Source organism: Epinephelus lanceolatus, chromosome 15 (assembly GCF_041903045.1).
Source record: "Epinephelus lanceolatus isolate andai-2023 chromosome 15, ASM4190304v1, whole genome shotgun sequence".
Taxonomy (NCBI): domain Eukaryota; kingdom Metazoa; phylum Chordata; class Actinopteri; order Perciformes; family Serranidae; genus Epinephelus; species Epinephelus lanceolatus.
In genome coordinates, this window is record NC_135748.1 from 702,891 (window position 1) to 730,172 (window position 27,282).

Genomic DNA, 27,282 nt, shown 5'->3' on the forward strand with positions numbered 1-27,282 from the left:
ACTGGGCCTTCAAAGTGCTCTCTGAAACTACACCTGGCATGGCTTGTGTCCAAAAAATGAAAAAATCTAAACTTTGTCGTAGAGCTAAACCAAATACATCATTGGAAAGGTCTCAACCTGGAGAGTGACATATGTCAGTATGGAGATTCTACATGGCTTCTGCTTTCAGCCATTGACCTTTGAACCTTGACCTCAGTGCATGTTTGAGGACTTATAACTCAGCAACTAAAGGGGGTACAGACATGGGACCAACTGTTAAAGAGAGCTCTTGACCTCAGCTATCATGTGAGTGTAGTCAACAACTGAGGGTGCTGTCAGACATGGATAAAATATGGATAAAATTAATTTTCACCCATTTAGTAATTAGATATTTAAAATCTGATTTCACAAATGTGTTTACCATCCCCTTAAAGTCCACAGTGTACTCTTAGTTCAGTATTTACAACTTCCAAATCTGGGAAAAACACTTAGATTTTTAAAAAACTACAATTCCCTGGGACCGCGCCATGCAGTTTGATACATATCAGCAACATAGTTGTAGTTCTTCTGATTTGCAAAGTAGGGTTCTAAATAGGGTTGTAAAAAGATATATCTACTGAATATATCTAATATCAAGTAAAGCCGAACGAGTTATTACACTGCACCTAGATGAACTATGGTAAGAAAAAGTAAAGATGTCAGCTAATTTTCGATATTTTAGCTAATACACTAGAAACGGCGTTTTTGGGACAGTAGGTTCGTTTGCGGCTTGTAAAATAGGGTTGTAAAAAGATAGATCTACTGAATAAATCTAATATCTAGTAAAGCCGAAGTAGTTACTACACTGCACCTAGATGAACTATGTTAAGAAAAAAAGCAAGGATGTTGGCTAATCGTAGTTATTTTAGATAGTACTCTAAAAATAGCGTTTTTGGGACGGTAGGTTTTTTTGCGGCTTGTAAAACAGGGTCGTAAAAAGATACATCTACTGAATATATTAAATGTCTAGTAAAGCTGAACTAGTAATGACACTGCACCTAGATGAAATATGTTAAGAAAAAGTAGGCATGATGGTTCATTTCAGATATTTTAGCAAGTTCTCTAGAAACGGTGTTTTTAGGATTGAATATTTGAATAGGCTATAACAAATATCTAGAACAGTCGAACTATCACGTTATTATCATTATTATTATTATTGGTGGGAAATTATAACAGAGGAATATATTTGCCATTTTAATATCAAGAACACTTCCGTGTTTTTGTGTGTATACAGGAATGTTAAAGATATCATTGAGGAAAACGAGGTTGACGTGACGTGATTGAATCAGGGAATCCGTGTGTCCACCACGGGAGAGGACCCTAATTGACTTTACATTGGCATTGTTTTCGTGGTGGCAGCACGTAATTTCAACTCATTACGTGCTGCCACCACGGAATGTGGTGTTAAGAGGTCGTGGTCATTTCACGTATTTCTGTGAGATCAGGTTGGTCCCCACACTCCGAGTTCCCCCAGGAGTGAGACAGCTGATCTTGCTATGAATCCCCTACACCCCACTTCCACTGGACAAATCCAAGTTTTCCACCCTCGCTGCTCAGCTTCTGCTCCTAAGTCTGCATACCTAAGCTTTTTTCTTTCATAGGCTTCTTCCACTGAGTCTTCCCAAGGAACTGTCAACTCAGTGAAATAAACTATCCGTTGACTCACTGACCATAACACTATGTCAGGCTTCTGATTGGTATAAACTATTTCCTGGGGAACAACAAGCTTTCCCCCTAAATCTACTTGCATTTCCCAATCACAAGCACCTTCTAGGCGGTCACACCCTTGCCTCCTTACTAACTAATCACTTCTGTATTTCTCCCCCTCACGGACAAACTGAATTGCTAAACTCCTATTCTTAAAACCTTCTGAATTTGCCTGTCTTTGTTTCCCTTCGATGCCTTCAGCTAAACTTTTCAACACTGCTTATGTCGCCATGTATACCGGCCTTGTGACAAGCTAAATTTACAGCCTGACAAAACATGTGTTCAGGTACCGCAACCTTAAAGCAATGGGCATGATGGGTCCCCATTTACCCACAGTTTTAGGTTCTGGGTGGTTGGTAACATATCGTATGTAGCCCCTACCAGGAATCTAATACGATTACACAGGTTCCTCCATCTAAGCTTCCTATTCTCTACACTTTCCCAATTCAACCACTGTTCCTGCTTAGCCTGGGCACCTTTGCACCCCTTAATATCTCCTCCTGTCTACATATCTGTTCCACAACCAGCTTTCTTTTATCTTTGGGACCTGCTTTATTCCATACCGATTTGCCTGAGCCAAGCCCCAGGCCTCTACGGCCAAACTGAACATTACCTACAATCTCTGCGTGCCTAAGAGCTGCCTCTGCCTCATGAACTGCCGATCTTGGGTTCCAACAACAGCTCTATCCTGGCCTTGGTACATTTAAATTCCTCTGTTAAACTAGATACTGGCAGCTGAAGTATCCCTTTTCCATACAATGCAACACTTCTTAGACACCTAGGGGCGCCCAACCACTTCCTAATAGAGGAGCTAATTGACCTTTCCATTCTCTCCACAATGGATATTGGAATTTCATAAATTGACAGTGGCCACATTAACCTGGCATATAGCCCAAACTGCAAACACCACAACTTCAGCTTTCCTGGAAGTTCTGATTTATCTATTCTATCCAATCCTTCAGCCACATCTTTTCTAAATTTCACCACCTGTTCCTCATCATTCAACTCCACATTGTCATAGAAGATGATGAAATCCCAACAATTAGGGAAAAGTCAGTAAAGAGCTTAGGTAGGTGGTACAAACTTCCTATCACTTAACTTCCCTTTACGTATTGAGATGCTTCTAGACTTACTAGGCTTGATCTTCATGCTGGCCCACTTGAGGTTCTTATTTACCCTCTCTAGTAGCCTCTTTGTACATGGCATTGTTGTGGTCACCAGTGTCATGTCATCCATCTAAGTCCTAACTGGAAGATGCACCCTGTTCTGCCGTCTCTCCCCACCTACCACCCACTTGGAAGCCCTGATGATTACTTCCATTGCCATAGTAAATGCTAATGGAGAAATTGTACACCCTGCCATAATACCTATTTCTAGCCTCTGCCAACCTGTTGTGAAACCTGCCGTACTTAGACACAATCTAATATCCTGAAAATATGCTTTCACTAAGTTAACAACTACCTGTGGCACTTTGAAGTAGTCAATCGCACTCCAAATGAGGCTATGTAGTACTGAACCAAACGCATTTGCAAGATCTAAAAATATTACATGCAGGTCCCTTTTTTTAATCTTCAAGTTAAAGATTATACAGTATCTCACATAAGTGAGTACACCTCTCCCATTTTTGCAAATATTTCATTATATCTTTCATGGGACAACATTATAGAAATGACACTTTGATGTAACTTAAAGTAGTCAGTGTACAGCTTGTATAATAGTATAGATTAACCTTCCTCTGAAAATTACTCAAAACACAGCCATCAACATCTAAACAGCTGGCAACATAAGTGAGTACACCCCACAGTGAACATGTCCAAATTGTGCCTAAACTGTCAATATTTTGTGTGCCAACCATTATTATCTAGCACTGCCTTAACCCTTTTGGGCATGGAATTCACCAGAGCTCACAGGTTGCTTCAGGAATCCTCTCCCAGTCCTCCATGATGACATCATGGAGCAGATGGATGTGAAGACACCTTGCGCTACCCCACTTTCAGCTTGAGGATGCCCCACAGGTGCACAGGTGAGTTAGAGGGCTGGATACATACTTGGCCAGTCCATCACCTTCACCTTCAGCTTCCTCAGCAAGGCAGTTGTCATCTTCTAGGTGTGTTTTGGGTCATTATCATGTTGGAAAACTGCATTACAGCTCAGTTTCTGAAGGGGGGCGATCATGCTCTGCTTGGAATTCATGTTTCCCTAAATGAACCGAGCTCCCCAGAGCCGGCAGCACTCATGTAGCCCCAAACCATGATGCTGCCACAACTATACTTGACTGTAGACAAGGGACAGTTGACATGTTCACTGTGGGGTGTACTCACTTATGTTGCCAGCTGTTTAGATGTTGATGGCTGTGTTTTGAGTAATTTTCAGAGGAAGGTAAATCTATACTACTATACAAGCTGTACATTGACTGCTTTAAGTTATATCAAAGTGTCATTTCTATAGTGTTGTCCCATGAAAAGATAAAATTAAATATTTGCAAAAATGAGAGGGGTGTACTCACTTATGTGAGATACTGTAGGTGGAATAGATACTTGCTGTCTCAACAATTATCTAAATAATATATGTTACCTTACTAATTCATGCAAATGAACATTTCCTTTTTTCTTGCTGGAGCTCTTGCTATCTCAGGAATCAGTTTCATTAAATATAAATTGTCAAATAGAAATAGTCCAAAAATAGCATGATGCACCAAAAAGCATTTAGTGAGTTAGTGGTTTCAGCTTTGTCAGTCACTCAGGGAGATTAAACAACATCATTATAGCTATGAGGTCTGGAGGTTAGCAAGTATGCTGATCACTTATATACAGTGGTTGAATTGTTATTTTTTAACAAGGGGGATGCAATGTAGCTTTGATTTTTTTGCATGCACACATAATCAAATATGACAGCACAGATGTGCAAAATTAATCAAGATAAAGAAAAATGGCATGACCTATACCTGCTGCCTTTAAAAACACAAATAATGCAGTAATACTGCTATTGCAATACAGACAAAAAAATGTTTAGAGTATAAATAAGAGTAGTTCTAAAATAGCTGTGAAAATTAATCCTAGAGTCACTCTTATCCTATAGACATTTCTTTAGCCAGTTATAATTTCTCCTTACTCCTTGGGCTGATAATTGGTGATGCGGTCAGGTCCCTGTCCTGATACCTGCCTGGTTTCTCCCTTTCCCTCTTCTATCTATTGCATTAATATAGATAATAAATGTGCAAAGCAAAATTCATGAATAGAATTAGGAATAGTATTGGTGACATAGCTGTGGAAATTAATCACACAGTCACTTTTGTACTCTAGATATTTTCTCTCAGCCAGCTATAATCTCTCCTCACCTGTAAGGACCCTGCATGATCATCCTTGCTGGCCTCTGGTCCACTGTCTCCTTCCTGACCCTGCTCTTTATATTGTAGCAATAAAGATTAAAAAAATATGTGCAAAGCATTAGTGAGCACAAGTTCTTATTAAGGAGGAGTGGGTTTTTTCCTAGCACGAAACTAGCTAGCAAGGTAGTTAACATAGGTAACATTAATATTAGTGTTCTTGTTAACTAGCTTAACTTGATACATTGGCATCTATTAATTAGTCATCATTTAGCTAACATTATCTACATGCAACAGCATTACTCAACTTACACAGTTTGTTTGGAAGAAACTGTAGCTACAAGTTTTTTTGCTCCTTGCTAGCTGGTTTGCTGAACATAGTTAACACAGCGGCACTGTCCATCCACTGTCTCATCTGTGCGATTGATTCAGATCACAACATGACAGCATGTGTATGCGCCCGACGCAGTCTACTCATGGTGCGTTTAAAGACGGCTCGGAAAAACACGTTACCACATGTTAAAAACGAATTGAACAGTTGTAACGGCTGCAAAAAGTGCGGGGGACAGAGGGCACAGATACAGGAAGTGCGGGGGACATGTTCCCTGTGTCCCTCTCTCAAATTACGTCCGTGCCTGCACACGCAGATTCTAGATTAATAAGGGGGATGCTTTTTGGTCAATTTTCTAACAAAGGGGATGGCATCCCCCCTCATCCCCCCTCAATTCGACCACTGCTTATATATTTATTTGTCATTGACCATGAATATTGACTTTGCATCGATAAATGCTTCAAAATTGAGAATTTGACTGTGGAACTTTTAACAAAATTCCTTGGGGTTGAGAAGTGAAGACCCCAACCCCTGCTGTGGGTAATGGAATAACTCTACTCATAAAATGCACTGACTTCACCAAATCTCACTCAATCTCACTCATTAAACTGACATTTTCACAGCCCCGTACCATGTTTTAGCTCAACTGCTATGCATCATCATCAGTATAGTTTTATTTTGTACATCCACCTCTGTGCCTTACCTGTCGGAGGTTGCGGGTCACTTTGACATCATGCCACGAGTTGTCGTTGAACTTCCCATTGACTGGCTCTACGATGGCCTCAAAAGCGCCGGAGCCCAGGTTGATAACGAGGGAGACAGCTCCATCCTTCAGCGCCAGGTTGACATAGTCAGCAGACTTGCCGGTGTGAAGGATAAGGCCGTTGCGCTGCCACGTCTTGAAGGAGAGTGTGATCTCATCACTGCTGCTCTGGATGGGGTTCTGGGAGAGATCGTAGCAGAAGTACTCTGAGCCACGGAAAGTGGCCACATTCTCTTCCCTGGCTGTGGTGAGGAGAAAAAAAGAAGAGAGGTGCTGGGAATAGTATATTTTCAGTCATCTGACAGTTTGCCAAATTCCAATTAGGCCCATGACATTAACAATATTTCTATTTAATGAAAAGTACAGCAATTAAAACAAATTAGTTTGGGTTTGAATATCTTCATCAGCGTCATGATTTCAGATGAAAACAGAAACTAGAGCTAAAAAATCATGTTAGTACAAATCCAGCCCAAGATTCAAATCCTGTCAAAACAACTCTCAATGCATATCTCAAGTCCTTGAGGGCAAGTCCAAGTCCAGTCACAAATCTCCATAAGACAGTGCAAGACAGTAGCAATTCTTTTAGATCTGCTGCTTCCTGATTAAAACAACAAGACATTTATGTCTCTATTTTTTTTTTTAACATAGCTGAGATCAAGTCCATTCATTTCATGTGCCTAATATCTAAATAATCAAGGTGTGTGGCCATTTTTTTTTATCATTCCTGGGTCAAAAGTTAGTGGGTATACATTAAAAGGCAAGAAAACCAAACCCGTCTCACTCTGAAGTAATCATGTTTGGGCAGTGACCTTCTGGTGTCAGACACCAATGAAAAAAGCCATCTTTTTGTGTCGGCACGATATTTGGCCAGTCACTGTTAAAGGCATTGTTTAAAGGCACCCAGTGGCGTCAGAGGGAAACGCGGTGAGACAACGACAGAAGTTAAGGGAGAGAGTATGTTGGGTGGGAGGCATAGTGGATGTGTCCAACAACCACAGACCTTCACCCAGGTGTTTCCTTCTTATACGATTTTAAAGCCAAACCCTGTTCATTTTTTCCTAAGGAAGGAAAAAAGGAAGGAAAAAAAAAGTCAAATTGCAATGATGTACCGAGGTAGTGCATTTATTTTGAAAGACACTGTATGCAAACTGTACTTTTTCGTGAAAACTAAAATATATTTTTAAAACAGACAATGCATGTAACAGGCCGAAGTTGGCACAACACCCAAGAACATCAACAACCAATGCACCCAGGGTACCTTGGATGTCATACCTTGACATGGAAAGTCCATGACCATGTGACATGTGAGAATGTGTAGAAGAAAACAGATGTATAAGGTTAAAAAAGACTACTTATGATTATTACTTTGAAAACATACTTTTAGGTGAGTAAAAATCGGTAAAATCAAGTAATAATCACTGGATAATGTAAGACATTTGGAACAGACATATAAACAGCACCACCAATATTCAACATGTGACAAAGAGGAATGCCAATGATGAGAGAAGTCAAGGGAGCCTGCAGATAACTATCATTTAACATCGTCAAAGGCCTAATCTTGACACAGTGGTTATGTTTGTGATGAAACAGAAAGAAGCAAAGATGGGAGGGAAAACCACAGAGAAAGGTCAGGATAGGGTGTACAGACTGTGTTTGTAATATTGGTAAAAGAGAAATGCAGAAGAGAAACAGGGAAGTGCTGAAAGAAAGAGATAAAGGGATAAAACAGAAAAAAAAATTCCAGTCAGGAGTCATTACCTGTGAGATCATCTCTAATTGACTCACTGTTGCTTAAGCAAAAATACCAGACTGGGCTCAGTCACAACACAGCCACAAAAATGCTACAGGGATCTGCATGCACCCCCTCATGCACAGTGCTGCATGAGTGCTTTCATGTCCTCTGCAAGAAGACCCACCCCACAAAACAAAGGGGGAGGGGACAAACAAACAAAATGGCCACTGCTGTCATCTCCTCACACCTCACACAACATAGTTCGCTCAAACATGTAATGAGAGAGACGAGTTGAGGCCTATGCTTTAATGCTAAAGCTCTGTTTAAAGTAAATCATGAAAAATGAATGGTCTCTGGAAGATCCACTTAGTCGACCTCACATGCTCTTACTTGCCTTGCCTTATCTTGTTAATACTCACATTGCAAATGAGCAAACATACCTCCTAAAAGTATGATATAGGCAAAAGTGAGAGACTGGTTTGCTGCTGTGATTTAAACCTAAAACTGAGTGTGTTTTCCTTGGGTTACTGAGCAGTGTAACAAAGTGAGTGAGAAGACATCATTTGTCCCCATTTTCACCGTCATAGGTAAATTAGGTAAGTGAGATACTTGTGTTTGTCATCTGTTAATGTATGTTAAATGGTACGCTCTGGCTGAGTGCTCTGAGGCAAGTAAGAAAGTTGAACTCTATATTTACCTGTTTCTGAAAAGGTGTTGGTTCCCTTTCAGAAATGGTACGGTACAGCCTAGATTGACTCCTGCTGATGGAAGGGTCTATATAAGCAGTTGTTTCTGGCTGGTGCAGGGGGTTGAGATATCAGCGTGTAGTTGTGTGCACATGAGATGTTGGCCTCTAGTTTCGCAGACTGGGCGAGATGGAAAGAGGGAGGAGAGAAGGCGTGGAGTGGGTTTTACACAGCCGATTCACATCACACCAATCAAATGAGCCCCTTTCCTCACCCTTAAATGCGGCGCACGAAGACGTAATGAGAGTTTACTCAATTCGCCATGGCAGAAGAGGGCAGCAGCGTCAGACGGCCAGACTTCTCCCAGGAGGAAACTGATGTTTTGGTCTGGGAGGTCCAAGCTTGCAGTGTCCGAATATAGGGAACTGTGAGTAGACCTCCACGGGCTGATGATGCAAAGGTAGCCTGGGAGGAGGTCACCACAATTGTAAATCAATGTTGCGTTTCTCTCGTGCAGGCGCACTCTCTGTTTCTCTCTTGCAGTCTCACTCTGTTTCTTTTCTTTTGACTTTTCTAAGATGACAGATGCCGAATATTGTTGGGAATAGAAAGATGTTATGTGTTTTACTATAAGTTGTGTTTCACTATATAAGTTTTAGATGTGTGAACAATGAGAATACTGAGATGATTTCAGCTGATCTGAATGTGTTTGCTTTGCAGAAGTGGAGAAGTACAGGAGAGGAAGAGACATGAAGTCTGAGGAGCACATACCGCAATGCTTAGATAATTAGTTTCATATATGGTAAAAAGAATAGAAAGTGATATACAGATAAGTATAAGTAAGTAATAATAAGTAAGGTACAGCACGTGTAGGGAGTTGTGTTGTTCTCTTGTCTTTCAAAACAGGAACCACGCCCCCACCGCCAGCGGGAAGGAGTCAGATTAACAGGAGGCAGGGGCGTGGTGTGGTGAAGGAGGAAGTGGAACTGCCAATGAGAAGAGGACAACGCCTTGCGTGCACAATGACACTCTGTTACGCACAAATATACTGGGTCAGGGAAAGGACAGGAGGTCAGACTTCGTGAACTGACAATATATACTCCTTATCTGATGCTGTGGCTGTTTGTGGTTGGCTGAGAGGGATGGGAACTCATTAGTTTGCAGCTGTGTTAATCAAATCAGGTTGGGTTTTCATTACGCGTGCCAAACGTGCCAAACGGTGTCAATCCCCTTTGATCTGACATCAGATGTGACGAGACAGTCGATATAGAGATAAATTTATGTGCTGATTGCAGATAGTTGCATTGAATAGTGGTTTTTGTGGGTATTTATTGCATTGTTAATGTGCGTGACATTCTGGAAACCTGCCTGTGAGGTTTTGGTGACGTGTGCGCACTGTCCGCCGGTCAGCCAAACTTTGACTTACACCGGCTGCACTCCGCCTGCGCTGACAGTAGACCTGGTTTCAGCTGACGAGCTTTTAGCGTACCTTCGGCGAAGCCTTTTGGCACAAAACTGTCACTGCGCCAAGCTTGATCTGCCACACCCATCTCAGCGCACCTCGGTCTGCCAAACTACCAAACTGAGTGCGCCTCGGGTTGCGCTGCTCGAAACTAGCTCTGCACGGGGTTCATCACTCTGCGCCGTGCCGGGAAACTAGAGGCCGGAGTGCTAAGGATCACAGACGGAGTGCACTCCGTGTGTGTGTTTTGACCAACAACGTAATGATAACCTGGTCAGTTCACAGCGACACAGTTCAGCACTATCATCTGACACTTTTATCTCATCTTCCTCTTTTGTTTCTGTTGTGGTGCGTAACACCACTACGCCTTGTAGAATGAATGCTGCCTTCAACCATCTGAGCGTAATTAAGCATATGAACTTGAATGTGTGTCGTCTGATGACAATTTTTTGACAGGTCAAATTTCCCTCTTTCGTCCATGGTGATTACGCAAATGCCTCCAAAGCATTTCTTTATAGGATTTAAGATGATCATCTGCGGTTAAGTTCTACATCTCTATTGTAAATAACTATGACTCAGCATAATCATTCATCTATCAGCATCTGGATGGAAGTTAAATGGACGGAAAGAATAAGAATAAAGGGGCAAAGTAAAAAAAAAAAGTAAATCCTCAGCCCTTCTTGCACTGAGGGGAGGCGGTATGGTGAAAGATGGCTGACAGAAAGAAGCACAAGAGAAGGGGCTGAAGGGAGGGAGTCTGCAAAAGTGGTGGTGTCAGAAGAGGGAGATAACTATCAGTAATTTCAGTGTGCTGGCAGATTTCCATTTGTTTAGTGGCCTGACCAATGATGCGTTGAGATGTCTGCCACCAAACAACAGTGTGGAACTGAAACACAGAGTGGCATGAGGGGGGATGGAGCCAACAAGGCATTAGCTCTGATGAAGGAAAGGAAGAAGTGCTGCCTCCACAGTGCAGGCTGAGCTGTTCAGACAATGGCGTCTTCACACACTATCTGTCTCACAAAAACACACACACACACACACACACAAATAAATATGATAATCTGAGTTAGTAATCAGTGTCCACTGTCCACTGGAGATCAGGGTTTCAGTCCTGCTTCATGGTCTCTCAAAAACACTAATGCTGACACCATCATTCCATTTAGTAGAGATAATAGCACATGGAAAATGTATAAAATGTACTGGTGAAGGTTACAGCATGGATTAACACTACGCTGGAATTGTTTGTACAATAGATCAGTATTCCTCACTAAACATGGACCCTTCCAATATCTAAATAAATGCACACACTGTCATCACTAGGGCTGGGTTAAAATAATCGTTTCATCCGATTCAAAATGATCTTCACTGGAGTGATCCGATATCGATTCGTGTAATCTGATATTGACCTTTTAAGGTATGCTTTTTCCCACGGATGTGTGAAGCTTTAACCCTGTTAATCACGCTGGTAGTAAACGAGCCACAGCGCTTAGTTACGAACGACCGTAGTATTGAGAAGCTCCGACATTACCTGCTCTTTTATCTGTAACTGTTAGCTTACTTTTTTACATTTGGTTGTAATGTATTATCATACTGCAGTATCTCCTCCCACTGTCTGTGCGTCCTGGCTGCTGCACCACTTTTACACACGGACACACGGACACACACACACAGACAAACACAAACACGGAGTAGAGATCTGCAGTGGAGACAGAGAGGTGAAGATAACTTGAGCTAACAACTACACTTGTTACTGTGAGTGCAATAAAACCTCCTTGAGGAAAAATTCAATACTTTATTAATACAGCTGTTAAGCAACAGGTAAACATGTAGAAAAGTGATATTTCAGTCTGCTCTGTCCACAGTCTCTCATCCACCGCTGCTAATATTATGTTATAAACATGCACAGAGCACTTTCCAGCGAATAGCAAATTGTTACTAACAAGCTACAACAACAACTGTTTATGTCAAAGGGTTTAGCTCAGTTTGTCTCGTATCTTAAAACTCACTGATGGTCATGTGACCTGCAGGCAGTGAATCTTCTCAGCAGCAGAGGGAGGAGCACAGACGACAGGAGGACTGATACTGACTGATGTCTGTGTTCTTTATCATTTCTAAACTTCACACAATATTGTGAAGTCAGGAATATGATTTATTTTATTGACATTTTTATTTTGTTTCCAGTGAGATATTAAGTTGATATTGTGACTTTTAATATTTTTTATTATTATGTTTTTTTATGTTTTAATATTACTGTTGCTGCTCTAGAAACATTTAGTGATAAAATATTCAGTTTTAATCCTGTGATGAATTTATTCTTTTTAAAAATTCCTTGTAAATGTTACACTATTAGTTCTCTAAGAATCTCTTTCACATACTAGAAAAAAATGGTATTGTAATTGAAAAATCTCCAGTCAAATCAATATCGGACCAATTCGAATCGAATCGGTTATCAAATCGAATCCCTTTGAATCGAAATTGAATCGATTCAGGAAATCATGGGCAATACCTAGCCCTAGTCATTAATATTATTCTCTTTGCTCTTTATTACGTGAATGCTTATTCAGAATTCACACTGTTGTTATCCAAATGTTTATTATTCTGAATTCTTCCATGCATTTTTCAATTGCAGAACTACTTCTGCATACTTTTAGTTACAGCAACTATTCTAACTATTCTATCGAATTGTCCAGCTCCTCAGGGACATGTGTGTTAGGACTTTTCTTGTTTTCACCATTTATATTTTTTAAAATAACCTTCTCCACTTTGAAATGCAACTGCTCCTGCATACTTTTAGCTACAGATTTAATTGTAACGGTAACACTTTACTTGAAGGCATCTACATAAGGGTTATATGAAACTGTCATAACTATGACATGACACTGTCATGAACTTATCATAAACATTATGTACATGTCATAAAGTTTATGACTGCTGTCATTAAGTGTCATTCGGTTTTTGTAATGACAAGTTGACATTGTTTGGGTTGTCTTGATTATGACAACTTGACATTGATCAAAGTGACATTACCAGAATTTGTCTTTGTCATGACAAGTTGACATTAAATTTGTTTGGGATGTCCTTATTATGACAACTTGACATTAACCAGGATGACATTACCAGAAGATGTCTTTGTCATAACAACTTGACATTAGCAAGAAGTATAGTCAGGCCATCTGTAACTTTCAAATTTCTAATAATAGACTCCCTAAAATAGCAGGTAGATACAAGGGTCTGGAAAGGAATGAAAAGTTTTGTAATTTGTGTAATGATGGCCACCTGGGAGATGAATATCATGTTTTGTTTGAATGTAAAAATATAACCATCTCTGAGAACAGAAACAAGTAGTTGGCTAAATATTTTTTAAACCGCCCATCTATGTTCACATGTATAGCTTTATTGCAGACTGATAATTCAAGAACAATATGTAAATTGGGTGCTTTCTTGAACAATGTTTTGCCACTTTTTAAATGAAATAATATATGGTCGCACTTGAGCGCAAGCTTGGTTGCCTTGGTTTCAGCTGCTCCTTTATTTTGATCTGTGATGACTCATTCTGACTGTTTACCATTTGCTTTGTTTTGTTTCTTGTCTTGTTTGTACTCCATCCCACAATTGTGGTGAAGAACTAATAAATATGACTATGACAAAAAAATGCACCTCTTTTTGTGTTTATGACAAGGTGACATAATGATTATTATAATTAGATGTCCAAGGTTACAGACAGATTCTAACACTCGGTCAGATAGATGTCTGGCAGGATACGACACAAAACTGGCTGTCATGACGACATGATGACAGTGTAATGAATAAATTCTTTGACCTCAAGTAAAGTGGTACCATTTTGATTTGTCATTAAGATATCATGATAACTTAATGACAAATAAAAATGTCCCAGCACTGGTCTTGACACCATTATGACAGGGTATTCTCTGACCTCAAGTAAAGTGGTACCATTTTGATTTGTCATTAAGATATCATGATGACAAATCAAAATGGTACCACTTTACTTCAACGGTAACACTTTACTTGAAGGTATCTACAGTTAATTTGTCATTAAGATATCATGATATCTTAATGACAAATCAAAATGGTATCACTTTACTTGAGGTCAAAGAATTTATTCATTACACCAGTGTTGGGGCAGTTACTCATAAAAAGTAATGCATTACACATTACTAGTTACTTTTTTTAAAAGTAATGCCTTACTTTACTCACTGCTGAAAGTAATTTGTTACACTTCTAGTTACATTACTTTTGGATTACTGCATCACATCACCTGAGATGCACCATAACTTAAAGCCCCTACAAGGAACTTTCATTTTGAGTTGATTTTGGCAACCCTGTGGACAAAAGCGGTAGTGTTTTGCCGGAATGAAGCCTACATTTCCCATGAGCTCTAGCGCGTATTGTCGTAAAGACGCTTACCTGGCTCGCGCATGTGTTTGTTTTGGGGATGAATGAAACAACAAGACGGGAAAACTGTGCCCCTGCTCCTATCGGGGATCCCAGTTCACCTCTGCCGCACCCCAGCTCCACCTCTCCGGCGTAAGTGCCACCGCCACCGGGGTAAACGCAGCGGTCGGCTGGTAAGGCTGAAGGCCTGTTTGGCGGGCACTTCCACGGCTTCTTGGACTGAGTATGGAGCGGTGCCTCGACTCTTTATTTCTCGGCACTCACTGGACCCTGTTGACGCCTGGCTGGTACCTGTTGTCGGCCCGGATGAGGTGTTCCAGCCCCACGGCCCCTGCTCTCCTCGTCCCCTGGCGCGGGGTCAGTCTGCGCAACCTATGGCCTCTGTGTGTGGCTCCCCAGACATCTAACGCCGTAGACCCGTCGGGCTGGTAAATGCTAGATCGCTAGCGAACAAAATGTTTATCCTGAAGGATTTCCTGACTTCCCGAGGATTGGATTTTCTCTGTGTGACTGAGACATGGCTGACTGTTGGTGAGTCCAGTGCTTTCACAGAACTTTTACCCAATGATTGCTGCTATTTTAACTCCCCGCAGACGTCGGGTCGAGGAGGAGGAATAGCGACTATTAATAAGAGTCACTATAAATGTAAGCCGCTAGGTAAGATGATGTGTGCCGTCTGAGTGCCGTAAATCATTTCGTCCTGGAAGCGACCTGGGGCGTTCCCGGAGCCAGTTTCCTAAAGGTATGGATATACACTATATAGAAATAGCTTATCTTCACACCGATGGTCTCATTTGCTGTTGTAGGTCACGCACAGACATCAGCAGAAACGAGAGACTTCTGCATATCCAGTTAAAAGTTCCTTGTAGCGGCTTTAATTGCCAATTAACAATATAAAGTTAAACCTTATATATGCCCAGATCAGCACAAATTATTTAAAAATACGGACGACATACACAAAATCTCTTTTATGCTCTTTAATACAACAAAGCCGACAGCAAAGCTGTGAAAATCAGCCCAAACACTTAACAGAAAAATGTGTCAAGAACAAGGCCACAGTACTGGCAGTATGCAAAATGTCTCAAAATAAAATTATGATTAAAACTTTGATTGGAAATTTTTATCATCATTGAATGTCTATTTCTATTTTGAGGCCATGAGATAAGCATTGTCAGACTGAATTTCTTTACAATACAACAACATAACTTAAAAGAGGTTGTCCTTCCAACCATCTCATGCAAACATGAATTTGTTCAAAATAATATCAATAAATAAAATAAGATACTGGCCCTCATCATCATATCAGACGATGATGAGACTTCAAAGTAAAACAACATTGCATATGAAATGTAATTTGAACTGTGCATTTAACAGGCCAAACACACTCAACTCACTGTAGCTCACTCATCAAACTAGGGCTTTACAGCACATTTTCCATCTTACTGGACATGCTTATCAAAGAAGTGGTCATACCTCATGAGGAGGAGTCTCTCAAATTGTCAGACAACCTGTTCCTTCTCGGAGTCAGCACAAGACTGCCCAGGCTAAAGAGCCTCTCCACCGGTGCACTAGAGGGTGTCGCTGTGTTGAATTTCATACATATAGTCTTTATTGTGGGGAAACGGTTCAGAATCTCCATCTCTGACCCCAACTTCAAATAGTCAATGACTGCTGGAGGTGGGGAACTATGGCGTACGTATACATCCTGCTCATCATGGGGGGAAGCACAGCATTCAGTGGTCAGCAGTCTCCTTAAAGCATCTCTCCTCGCCTCTTCTTTCAGCCACCGCACTTTAAACTTTGGCAGTGTGACAGCTGCAAGGAGAGCATCTTAGCTGTCCAACACCAAATCGTGCCTTGATGGCCTGTGAATGCAATATAGAACGATTTGATGAGCTTGGCTATGTACAGTGTAATTTGCGCTGTATAGCTCAGCGGGAAGCACCATGTGAGTTAATGAGGTACTGTAACATATCTGCGGATTCACTACAAAAAAATTATAATAGATCAAAATAAATGTAAAAAAATAAAACAATGTATTTGGCTTTCAGATTTAAAATGATACAACAGACCTACCTGTACTATGGCATTAGGCAGACCCGCTGTCATCCGGGAGAGCCCGTTTTGCAGTGCCAGTGTCTTTGACATCACAATCTCCAGCGTTGGCAGGAGACTGCCAAAGTTGACACATACTCTAAACTCCTCCTACAGATTTTGTCCAAACTGCATGACAATTGGCATGTCGACTCTCGAGATAAACCTGATCTAAAGTTATCAAAAGAATTTTCCCTGCCAAAAAATGTTTGCTAGCTAAAATACACATATTGTTGCATATTTTTGTCAGGCTAAACATGACACTTAACACGCTTGTTCCAGAGGTCGTTCAGAGGCTCAGTGCCAAATTTGGCGTAAATTGGCCACTAGTGGACACTGTAAAGGTTTTGTAACGGTTGATCGGATTTGTACGAAATTTGGTGAGCATGATGGGGGGTCAGTCCTGAGGCCAGCCGCAAAGGTTGGTAATGATTGGTCAAAGTGGGCGTTTTTTTTGTTCAGATTTTAGGGCCTGGGCGACGACAAAGTTGTCCGCGTAGGACTATATTGTAATCATGCTGTTTATTTTTATTTGTTATTAGGGTCCGAGCAATGACAAAGCCATCCTCGCAGGACCCTATTGTAATCGCGCTGTTTATTATTATTATTAGGGGTTCAAGCCCATGGGGCCTGGGGAACACGTGTGCAAGCAGATGTGTTTCCCAGGACCAGCGGTGCTGGGAAACCTATTGTTTTTGTTCAGATTTTGATTAGGGGTCCAAGCCTGTGGGGCCTGGGGAATGCGTATGCAAGCAGACGGGTTTCCCAGAAGCTATTGTTTTTGTTCAGATTTTTATTAGGGGTCAAAGCCTGCGGGGCCTAGGGAATGCGTATGCAAGCAGAAGCATTTCCCAGGACCAGCGGTGCTGGGAAACCTATTGTTTTTGTTCAGATTTTTATTAGGGGTCCAAGCCCGCAGGGCCTGGGGAATGCGTATGCAAGCGGACGCATTTCCCAGGAACAGCGATGCTGGGAACCCTATTGTTTTTGTTTGGATTTGTTGGACTTATTATTAGGGGTCCAAGCCCGCGGGGCCTGGGGAACCCTATTGTAATCGCGCTGTTTATTATTATTTATTAGGGCCCGAGGGACAACTAAGTCGTTCGTGAGGACCCTATTGTAATCGTGCTGTTTATTATTAGGGCCCGAGCGACAACAAAGTCGTCCGTGAGGACCCTATTGTAATCATGCTGTTTATTAGGGCCCAAGCGACAACAAAGTCATCCGTGAGGACCCTATTGTAATCGTGCTGTTTATTAGGGTCCGAGCGACGACGAAGTCGTCCGTAGGACCCTATTGTAAAAGCACTGTTTATTATTATTATTTATTATTATTAGGGTCCGAGCGACGACAAAGTTGTCTGTACGACCCTATTGTAATCGCACTGTTTATAATTATTATTAGGGCCCGAGCACCGACCGAAGGCCGGGCGAAGGAAATAGGGCCCGAGCGACGACCAAGTCGTCCGTGAAGACCTTATTGTAATCGTGCTGTTTATTATTATTATTTATTATTGATATTAGGGCCCGAGCAATGACAAAGTCATCCGTGAGGACCCTATTGTAATCACGCTGTTTATTATTATTAGGTCCCTCACCACCAAATACGTTTGGCTTTTTGATGGCTTCAGCGACCTCATATCCTCATGAAAATGGATACACAGGTCAAGAATGGTGAGCTCTTACATCTGATACCGGCGTCGCCCATGGGGGGGGACAAAATGCCTCTATAGCGCCCCCTTGAAATTTTCAAAAACCCCTTCCTATAGGGGTTTTTTTTGGAGTTGGAACATGAAAATTGGTACACATGTGTATGTTGTCCAGACGCACATAAAAGTCTCTGGCACCAATGGTCTACTCCAAACAGGAAGTCGGCCATTTTGATTTTGACTTGTCATTTTGGCATGATTTCCACATGTTGTATTTTAACGAACTAGTCCTAGGGATTTCATCCAATCGACTTCAAATTTTTTACAGATCATCCAGAGACCATGCTGATCAAAAGTTGTGCTCTACATGTCTGTAGGTCAAAGGGCGTGGCTGCTATGGTGCTGCCATTTTTGATACATCGCCATGCATATTCAAGCAGCTCTCTCTCCCACATAATTCATCCAAACTGCTTCAAAATTTCTGTACATGATAAGAGCTCCACCCTCAATGCCTCCATATGCTCGTAGGCAATCTTGCTCATGCCGCCCCCTTGTGGAAACAGGAAATGCCCTATTATATATTGACATTGTCCGATTTGCTCGAAACTTCAAGTGTGATGAGGGTCCGCGCCTGGACACACCCGCACACATTTAGTTACACTCCCAGTGCCCCTGATGGATGAAAAAAACATTGTGTTTTTTTTGCTCCTGCCACGTTTTTTCTCGCTTCGCGCCACAGAAGGACCCTATTGTAATCGCGCTGTTTATTAAAGCCCGAGCAACAACAAAGTCGTCCGAGGACCCTATTGAAATCGTGCTGTTTATTATTAGGGCCCGAGCGACGACGAAGTTGTCCGAGGACCCTATTGAAATCGTGCTGTTTATTATTATTATTATTCTTGCGACATTTCGTGTCCCAATTTCGGCCCTTTCCCAAATTTGAAAATGCTTCTAACTCTCCACATTCGTCTGGCCACATCCGAAATTCGATATTTTTGGGCGGTTGCACATGGTCGGCGTGAAATGCCAAAATAGCGCCCCCTACAAATTTTCAAAATACCCTCCCCATTGGGGTTAGTTTGTCGTAGGCAAATGAAATTTGGTACACACATGTATCATACCGAGACGCACAAAAAAGTCTCTTGACGTCATGGTGAAATCCCAACAGGAAGTCAGCCATTTTGGTTTGAATTTTTTTGGCATGATTTCCACATGTTGTATTTTAACGAACTAGTCCAAGGGATTTCATCTAATCGACTTCAAATTTTTTACAGATCATCCAGACACCATGCTGATCAAAAGTTGTGCTCTGCATGTCTGTAGATCAAAGGGCGTGGCTGCTATGGTGCTGCCATTTTTGATCCATTGCCATGCATATTCAAGCAGCTCTCTCTCCCACATAATTCATCCAAACTGTTTCAAAATTTCTGTACATGATAAGAGCCCTGCCCTCAACGCCTCCATATGCTCGAAGGCAATTTTGCTCATGGCGCCCCCTTGTAGAAACAGGAAATGCCATCTTTTACACTGACAAACGCCAACCTCAAGCTCCTGACCTGATCAACTCCATTTTGTGGCCACATGACGATCAAGTTGATGAATCTCCACAGTGACACACGTGTCCTGTCATGTTGCAGGCCGCAGCAGTAGCGACTTTTCATCCTTCGCCACGGAACATCAACTTGATATAAATCCTACATGTATTGTCCGATTTGCTTGAAATTTCACATGTGTGATGAGGGTCCACCCCTGAATGCACCTGCCCACATCTGATTACGCTCATGCCGCCCCCTTGTGGAAACAGGAAATGCCCTATTATACATTGACATTGTCAGATTTGCTCGAAACTTCCCATGTGTGATAACGGTCCACCCCTGAATGCACCTGCCCACATCTGGTTACACTCATGCCGCCCCCTTGTGGAAACAGGAAATGCCCGATTATACATTGACATTGTCAGATTTGCTCGAAACTTCACATGCGTAATGATGGTCCACCCCTGAACGCACCTGCCCACATCTGGTTACACTCATGCCGCCCCCTTATGGAAACAGGAAATGCCCTATTATACATTGACATTGTCAGATTTGCTCGAAACTTCACGTGTGATGACGGTCCACCCCTGAACGCACCTGGCCACATCTGGTTACGCTCGTAGCTCCACCAGGTGGATGAATGAAACATTGCGTTTTTTCGCTCCTGCCAGGTTTCTTCTCCCTTCTCGCTTCGCGTGTAGTGTAAAATTCAAAACCCTCATCAGGTGTTAGACCATATAAGTTGGATAAGATACAAATAGCTATATAACCATGTTAGTGTGTAGACTTGTGCAAAAACTAATCCTGCATTCATGTGTAATATGCAATATAACGGTGTGAACTCTTAGTGACATCTCAGTTGTGAACTCTTATTGACACATAACCTATCACGCGCTGTGTAATGATATAATGCATTAACCTACACTCACATGATGTTGTGAACTTATAGTGACACTCATACAAGTTGCCACGTGCTGTGACAGCACACTCGCTTGATTGTACTGCCTAAATGCACTTAAGAGTTTAAATAACACGGGAAAAGGTCACACACACACTCAAATGATTGTATCACAAGGGACTGTAGCATGTGAGTCCCCAGAGATCACATGTTTTTCAAAAATAGAGCACGAGGGACTGTAGCATGTGAGTCCCCAGAGATCACATGGTTTTTAAAAAATAGAGTGAGAGCGATTCCGGAAATACTGGTGGCAGATTCCAGTTGAGCAGGAATAAAGGCAAAAGTCTGCTACCAGTAAAAACGGATCGAAGTGGGAAGGACTACAGAAATGGGTGGAGATCTCCTCAACCTCCACCAGCATATAAGCCAGAGCGCTGAAAGCAGGTTTTCAGTCGTCCTCCGGAGGCTGACTCGTGAGTTTGTCTGTGTTGTTGCCTGTGAACACAATAAACTCGATTGCACCAGATTCTGCCTATCTCCAGTGTTTTTCTAAGTACCTGCCAGTCGAACCTAAGATACTGAATTGACAACAAAAGACATTTTAGAAGAAACAAGGAGGACGGGGTCGGGAGCCGTCAGGACCAATTCCAGGCACCGATTTCAGTCACCTCAAGTGGCGAGCCAGCCAGGAGGCAAGGAAGGTCGAAGCCAGAGATCGGGAGCACTGGGCTGTACGTCAGACACACAGGTGGCACCACCAAATAAGGTAAGCAGAGCCTTTTTCTGTTTAAAACCGGGTGTGTCTGGGATGCAGTGCTGGGAGCCGCCCAGGTCAAAGGTATTTGACAGATTCCTCTCCTAAAGAACTTAGTTATATAATGTGCTGATTAAAGAGATAACACTGAAAAAGCAACTAACATCACTGGAGACGGGTAACTCTGCTGCAATAAGGTGTGATCGTGGAGCGGAAAGAGTGAATGTGTGTGTGTTGGATGAATAATAACTAATGAGGAACAGGCAATAAGGTAGTAATAGTATTTAAAGTATTTAAAGAGACAAAAGTGCACAATAAGAGAAGAAAAGAGTCAGAGATACTCAAAAGCATATACGTGGTTACCACTGCCGAAACTTGCCAACACTCCCTTTAGCCTGTAGGGGCGGGGGTGTTGAAGCCAGCCGGCAGGTTTGCGCGGGCGGAATGCTAAGCAAATCCGCGGATACCGCTGTTGGCTTGCCTAGTACACCTTTAAGCCTATAAAAGGAGGGTGTGTCTAGGGGAGACATCAGGACTGCATGGGCGGTTTGCTGTAAAGAAGAATAAGTGAATAAAGGCCTAAAAAGCTTCTGTGGATACCGCTGTTTTGAGGAAAGTGACCTCCCAGCCAAGAAGGAGGGGGAGTCACCGTAGACAAAACGGGACTGAACGGGCAGAAAGCTAAAAAGTGAAGTTAAAAAGCTCCTGTGGATACCGCTGTTTAGGGGAGACCTCTTAGCCAAGAGGGCAGGGGAACCACCTCAGAAAACAGGTCTGAACGGGCAGGTAGCTAAGGAAAAGGAAAAAGGAAAAAAAAAAAAAAAAAAAAAAGTTAACTGATCGATCTAAGTGTAAAAACTGTAATATATCTAAAAGTAATCTGTAAAAATAGTATAAACATAATCCTTGAAGTTGTTGTGCATGTCATCTATATAGTGTTGTAAATATAGTAAGCTATAGAGGAAATTGTGAAATTGTGGATGTAGAAAAGTGTTGGCAATAGAGATCTAATTGAGTTGTTGAATAAACCAACTAAACAGGCTGCATGGTTGCAACATTGTGTTAAAGGGAAATCACTAGGGCAAACACGTAGAGTCACTACTAACAGCTAAAAAGGTGAGGGCAAACATAATTCACAGCTGCACCTAAAAATAGATGGAAGAAGGGGAAATCATTGAGGACGAAATTTGGGGAGAAGAACACTGTCTAACAGAGGGCCCTGTAGAATATAGCGGAGTGCGCACACACTTTTGGTTAGAACGGCGCTACATAGATAGCGAAGGGGCTGAGCATTGGCAAGGCGAACAAGAGGTCCAACAAAAACTCTGGCAAATCACTAAATTTGTTAATTTGAAGAGAGTAAAGGAAGAGTATCCAGGGGCCCCGTGGGAAGCGATTTTGCGAAGGCTGTGGGTTCCTTATTCACTAAATCCGCTACTACAGAGTCTGTGTGACAATTACCAGAATGTACCAGTAGCCACACTTCCTCTGCACCAAATACGCATACAAAGTCCAGCAGGAGGGGAAATATACAACCTGCGGCTGCAAATTGTCATTGTGCCCAGAAAAGTTGAGTGGGAAACAGGTAAATTTGGGTGTCTAAATAAATGGAAACCCCAAGAGGACGGGTCCTGTGACTTAGAGTACAACCCTTATAGAGAAAAGAAATACAAAACTGCCATAACAGTAGGGAAAATAGTGGTGTTAATACGCACAACAGAAACAGACGAACAACCAGAAATCCCAAGAGCTAGTACAGTAAAACAAGGCTTCATGGGAGCCAACCAGGGAAAAATGAAAGAAGGGGTTTTGACCCCAGTAGAAATGGTAATAAAACAACACCCAAGTCGAGCAAAGTGCATTCAGCACTGTGTGACCAAATGGCACAAAAGAACATCCGGGAAGAATCACTGGCCTATGGATGGTACCTTCAATTTGGCATGCTGTGATGAAGTAGAGTCAGAATTAAGACACATTGAAGCTCGAGACACCAAGGCAAGCTACAAACTAAAAAACAAGAGAGCCAAAGAAAGAGAAGTGCTAAGATGGTTTAGACAAACTGGAACAAGAATAATGGTGCAGCTGGAGGAAAGAGACAAAGAACACCAGACACAGGAAGAAGTAACACCCACAGCACCACCCCCACCCATACCGCCACCGCCCCCATACCTACAGGAGCCAACACAGCCAGCAATGGGACAGTACGCACTAAGAGGCTCAAAAGTTACGGAAATGGAGGGCCAATTAGAAGGGAGATTCACAGTGACCCTGACAAAAAATAATGAGGAGAGACCCAATAGGAGGGGGCTACAGGGGCCGAGGAAGAAGTTAAAACTGGAAACAGAACCGTCCTCAGAAACGGAGAGCACTGATGGGTCAACAAGTGACGAGGAGGATGGAGAGTTCACTGAGAGTGAAACTGGACAACCTCCAATGATATACAAACATCGTAGTAGAAGGAGCAATGACTGCACCGGAACTACTGCTAGAGATACGACAGACAGCGCCAGTGATGAAGGCTCTCGCTCCACTGAAGGGCAAGCACCAACTGCGGGACGCAAAGACAGAGGGAGACAGAAGCAGGTGAAAAACAGAAGCAAAGCTCACCATAAAAGCTGTTCGAGCCTCCCCACGGAGAGATCTGGCTCCCCCGCAATAGAATTGCGTAAGAAAAAAAGAAAGATTGAGGAATTGAAACCCAGGCCCATGAGTACCTTTGGGTACGAGCACTGGCAACAGATGTTGGAATGGGAGGTAAAGAACCGCCAGATGCGTGAGGAAGAAGATTGCCAGATGCCAGCTACCATTAGCCCACCACCATATCCAGACCCACCGACGGAGAGAGAGCCACACAATGAAAGTGATCACAGTCTCCAAGAACACACTCCCAGAGGTGCGTCACTGATCGACACCCGAGGACAGGAGCTGCTCAAAGAGCTGGAAGGGATCAGCCGGAGAACTGAAGGCAGATTGCAGCAAATGAGTCAACTATTGGAGACAATACAAGAACAGCAGTTAAAAGAAGAGGGTCTCCAGCAGGAGCCAGAGGAGCCTCAAGCCAGCCCAACCACAGAGCACATCACCTTGACACTCCAAGGTACAATGAAATCGAACAAAACACAGTCCAAAGAGGTATGGGACACCAACAGACGACCAACAACAGACAACAGAGCTCAGAGTCAAGGAGGCATGAGATTGAGAGGAGGAAAAGTCCTCGGAGAGACTGAGGATCTCATATATCTGTTTGATGAAGAAGGTAACAGAACCACCATGTGTCCCCTTATAACACAACCTAATGGGCAAAGGCAGTACGAGCCCTGGCCTTTCATGGACATGATAGGCACTCACTCACCGATGGCACAGATAAATGGATAATGGCTCTAGAAGAGACAACAGCTGGAATACAGCTAGCCTTGGGAGACGTCAAAGCTCTGCTCACCTATGTGGCTGGAAAGCAAACCACCCAGGAAATATTCACAGAAGCCAATGTGGGGGCGGCTATTGGAAACAATTACAGCGACAATGTGGACTTTGGGCAGTACCGCTCCAAGGTATGGCGCCAATTGAGAAAACACTACCCGGCAAAGAGAGACCCATCCAAGTTGGAAGGGGAGACTTTGGGAGAAAACGAATGTCCCTCTAAGTTCCTACACACCTTCCAAAAGAAGTGGAAAGAAGAAACAGGAGAAGCATGGAATGCCAATAAAACCACTCAAAGCCTATTCAAAATGATGGTTAAGAAGGCCATGCCAGAGAGTGTACAGCGACGTTTGGAAGACGTGGTGGTACTAATGAAAATGGACTGGCCACTGTTCTCAGAACACATCGTCCACCATGTTGAACTCTATAGAAAAGACAGAAAGAAAAAGGATGAAGAAGACAAACAACTAGTCAACAAATTGACCCAGCTGCAGCTGGGAGAACTGAGCAAGCTGGTCAAAAAGGAAAAAGAGAAATCTAAAATCCAAGCTCCCGTGGTGGCAGCGACCCAAGCAGCTCCTCCAACCATCCAGCCCCAAGCACCTCTGCAGCCACCCCCCACTGACCCCAACGCAACAGGAAAAGAAACCTCTGCCAATGCCACACATCACCATTATTACTATCAGCAAATACCAAGAGGTGGTGGCAATCAGCGAACCCCCAGAGGGCGGGGCCGTAGGGGACCTGGAGGAAATGTACTGTCTACAAACTTCAGGGGAGGATGGAAAGGAGGCAGAAACTACATACCAGGAAACCACCATGTCTTCCAGGACACACCCAACCAGCAACCAGGCCCTCCACACGTAGGAGCAGGCTATCCAGGAGCTAACCCAGCTCCACCTGACAATCAATGCTGGGGGTGTGGTCAACCAGGCCATATACGGGCCCAATGTCCAAGTAACCCATGGGAAGGTCCAGCACAGAACTGGCCCAACATGGAACAGCCCCAACCCTGGTAGGGGTGCCCAGAGGAGCCTGAGGGGGAACTAATGTTACCAGCTATATCGCTACAGTCACATGATGAACCCATCGTACCTGTTGTCATCCATGACCGTGAGTATCCTTTTATGGTTGACACAGGAGCCACATATTCATGCACTGGAAAAGAAGGCTCCGGGTTCCCCCTCTCTAAGTCATCCATAAAGACCATAGGCTTCTCTGGGAAATCACAGATCATACCGCTAACGGAGCCCGTTCCAATGCTCATTGCAGGCAAAGTCATATGTGCACCTTTGCTATACTCAGACCATACCCCAGTAAACTTGCTAGGAAGAGACATTCTATGCCCATTAAAAGCAAAAATCATGTGTACCCAAGATGGACTGTACCTGGACTTCCCAGATGAACCCCCACAAAGCATGATGTCACAACTACCCCAAGGTACCACAGACAAACAACAAGCCCTGGCTTACTGGCTTCAACTGACACCAGAAGACTCACACCTTAAACAGAAATGGACTGAGTGGGAGAGGTGGATTCGCATGCACTATGACACCACACATACCCCCACTCTGCCGCTGCATTGCACGCTCATGTATGACAGAGATCAGACTCATGTAGATTACCAGGAGTGTTGGGATGCAGGGATCAATAAAAAACCATATCTCATCACCAGTGAAGACATGTTTTTGGGGCCGGAGGGCGTGGCAGCGGCTGTCCTGTTTCAAGTACCAAAGTCTACGCCGCACGTCACGCTTTTAGTGGCCAAAGATTATGAGTCTCATCATCTTCGTCCTATGGTCAGGCATGCCCTGCAGGTGCACAAACAACAGGTACATTCACATTTCTAAAGATAAGCAGTTCATCAGGATCTCAGTCAAAATAGGTGATGAGGTTTTAGCAGACAAAGTGGTAGTAGATGGAGGCATACCCACACAAATGGCAGTCACCGCAGAACATGAGGAGAAGCAAAGTTCCATCTCAGTTATGGACAGCACACAAGACTGATGTAGGCTTGATAAAATCAGCGCAACCAGTTCACATTAAGCTAAAACCACACGTTAACTTACCATATCAGCAACAGTACCCTCTCAAACAGCATGCAATTGACAGTATCAGACCAACAATCCAAGGCTTGGTTGAAACGGGAGTTTTAGTTAAAACTAGAAGCCCCTGTAACACACCCATTTTTCCCATCAAGAAACCAAATTCAACAGACTACCGTTTAGTTCACGACCTGCGAGCTGTTAACGCGGTAGTAGACGAAGTACCACTTGTGCCAGACCCACATACGTTGCTTTCAAACATCCCTCCAGACACCCAGTGGTACACAGTCATTGATTTGTGTTCAGCCTTTTTCAGCGTACCACTACATCCAGATTCTCAATATTTGTTCGCCTTTACATATGAGAATCAACAATATACCTATACCAGGCTGGCTCAAGGGTATTTGGATTCCCCCTCCATATTATTGCAATATGTAGATGATCTGCT

At 42.9% G+C, this 27,282-nt stretch overlaps 1 protein-coding gene across 17 annotated transcripts in view; it reads right to left on the reverse strand.

Moving 5' to 3' along the window:
- nrxn3a (neurexin 3a) overlaps positions 1-27,282 on the reverse strand; it is a 651,034-nt gene that overhangs the window by 369,992 nt on the left and 253,760 nt on the right. For all 17 annotated transcript variants that reach the window (XR_013493311.1, XR_013493310.1, XR_013493309.1 and 14 more), the window contains one exon: positions 6,085-6,386. Coding sequence is in view for 12 of the 17 variants with exons in the window: in XM_078174850.1 (XP_078030976.1) it covers positions 6,085-6,386 (302 nt within the window). In the remaining 5 variants the exon portion in view is untranslated. The remainder of the gene's footprint in view (positions 1-6,084; positions 6,387-27,282) is intronic.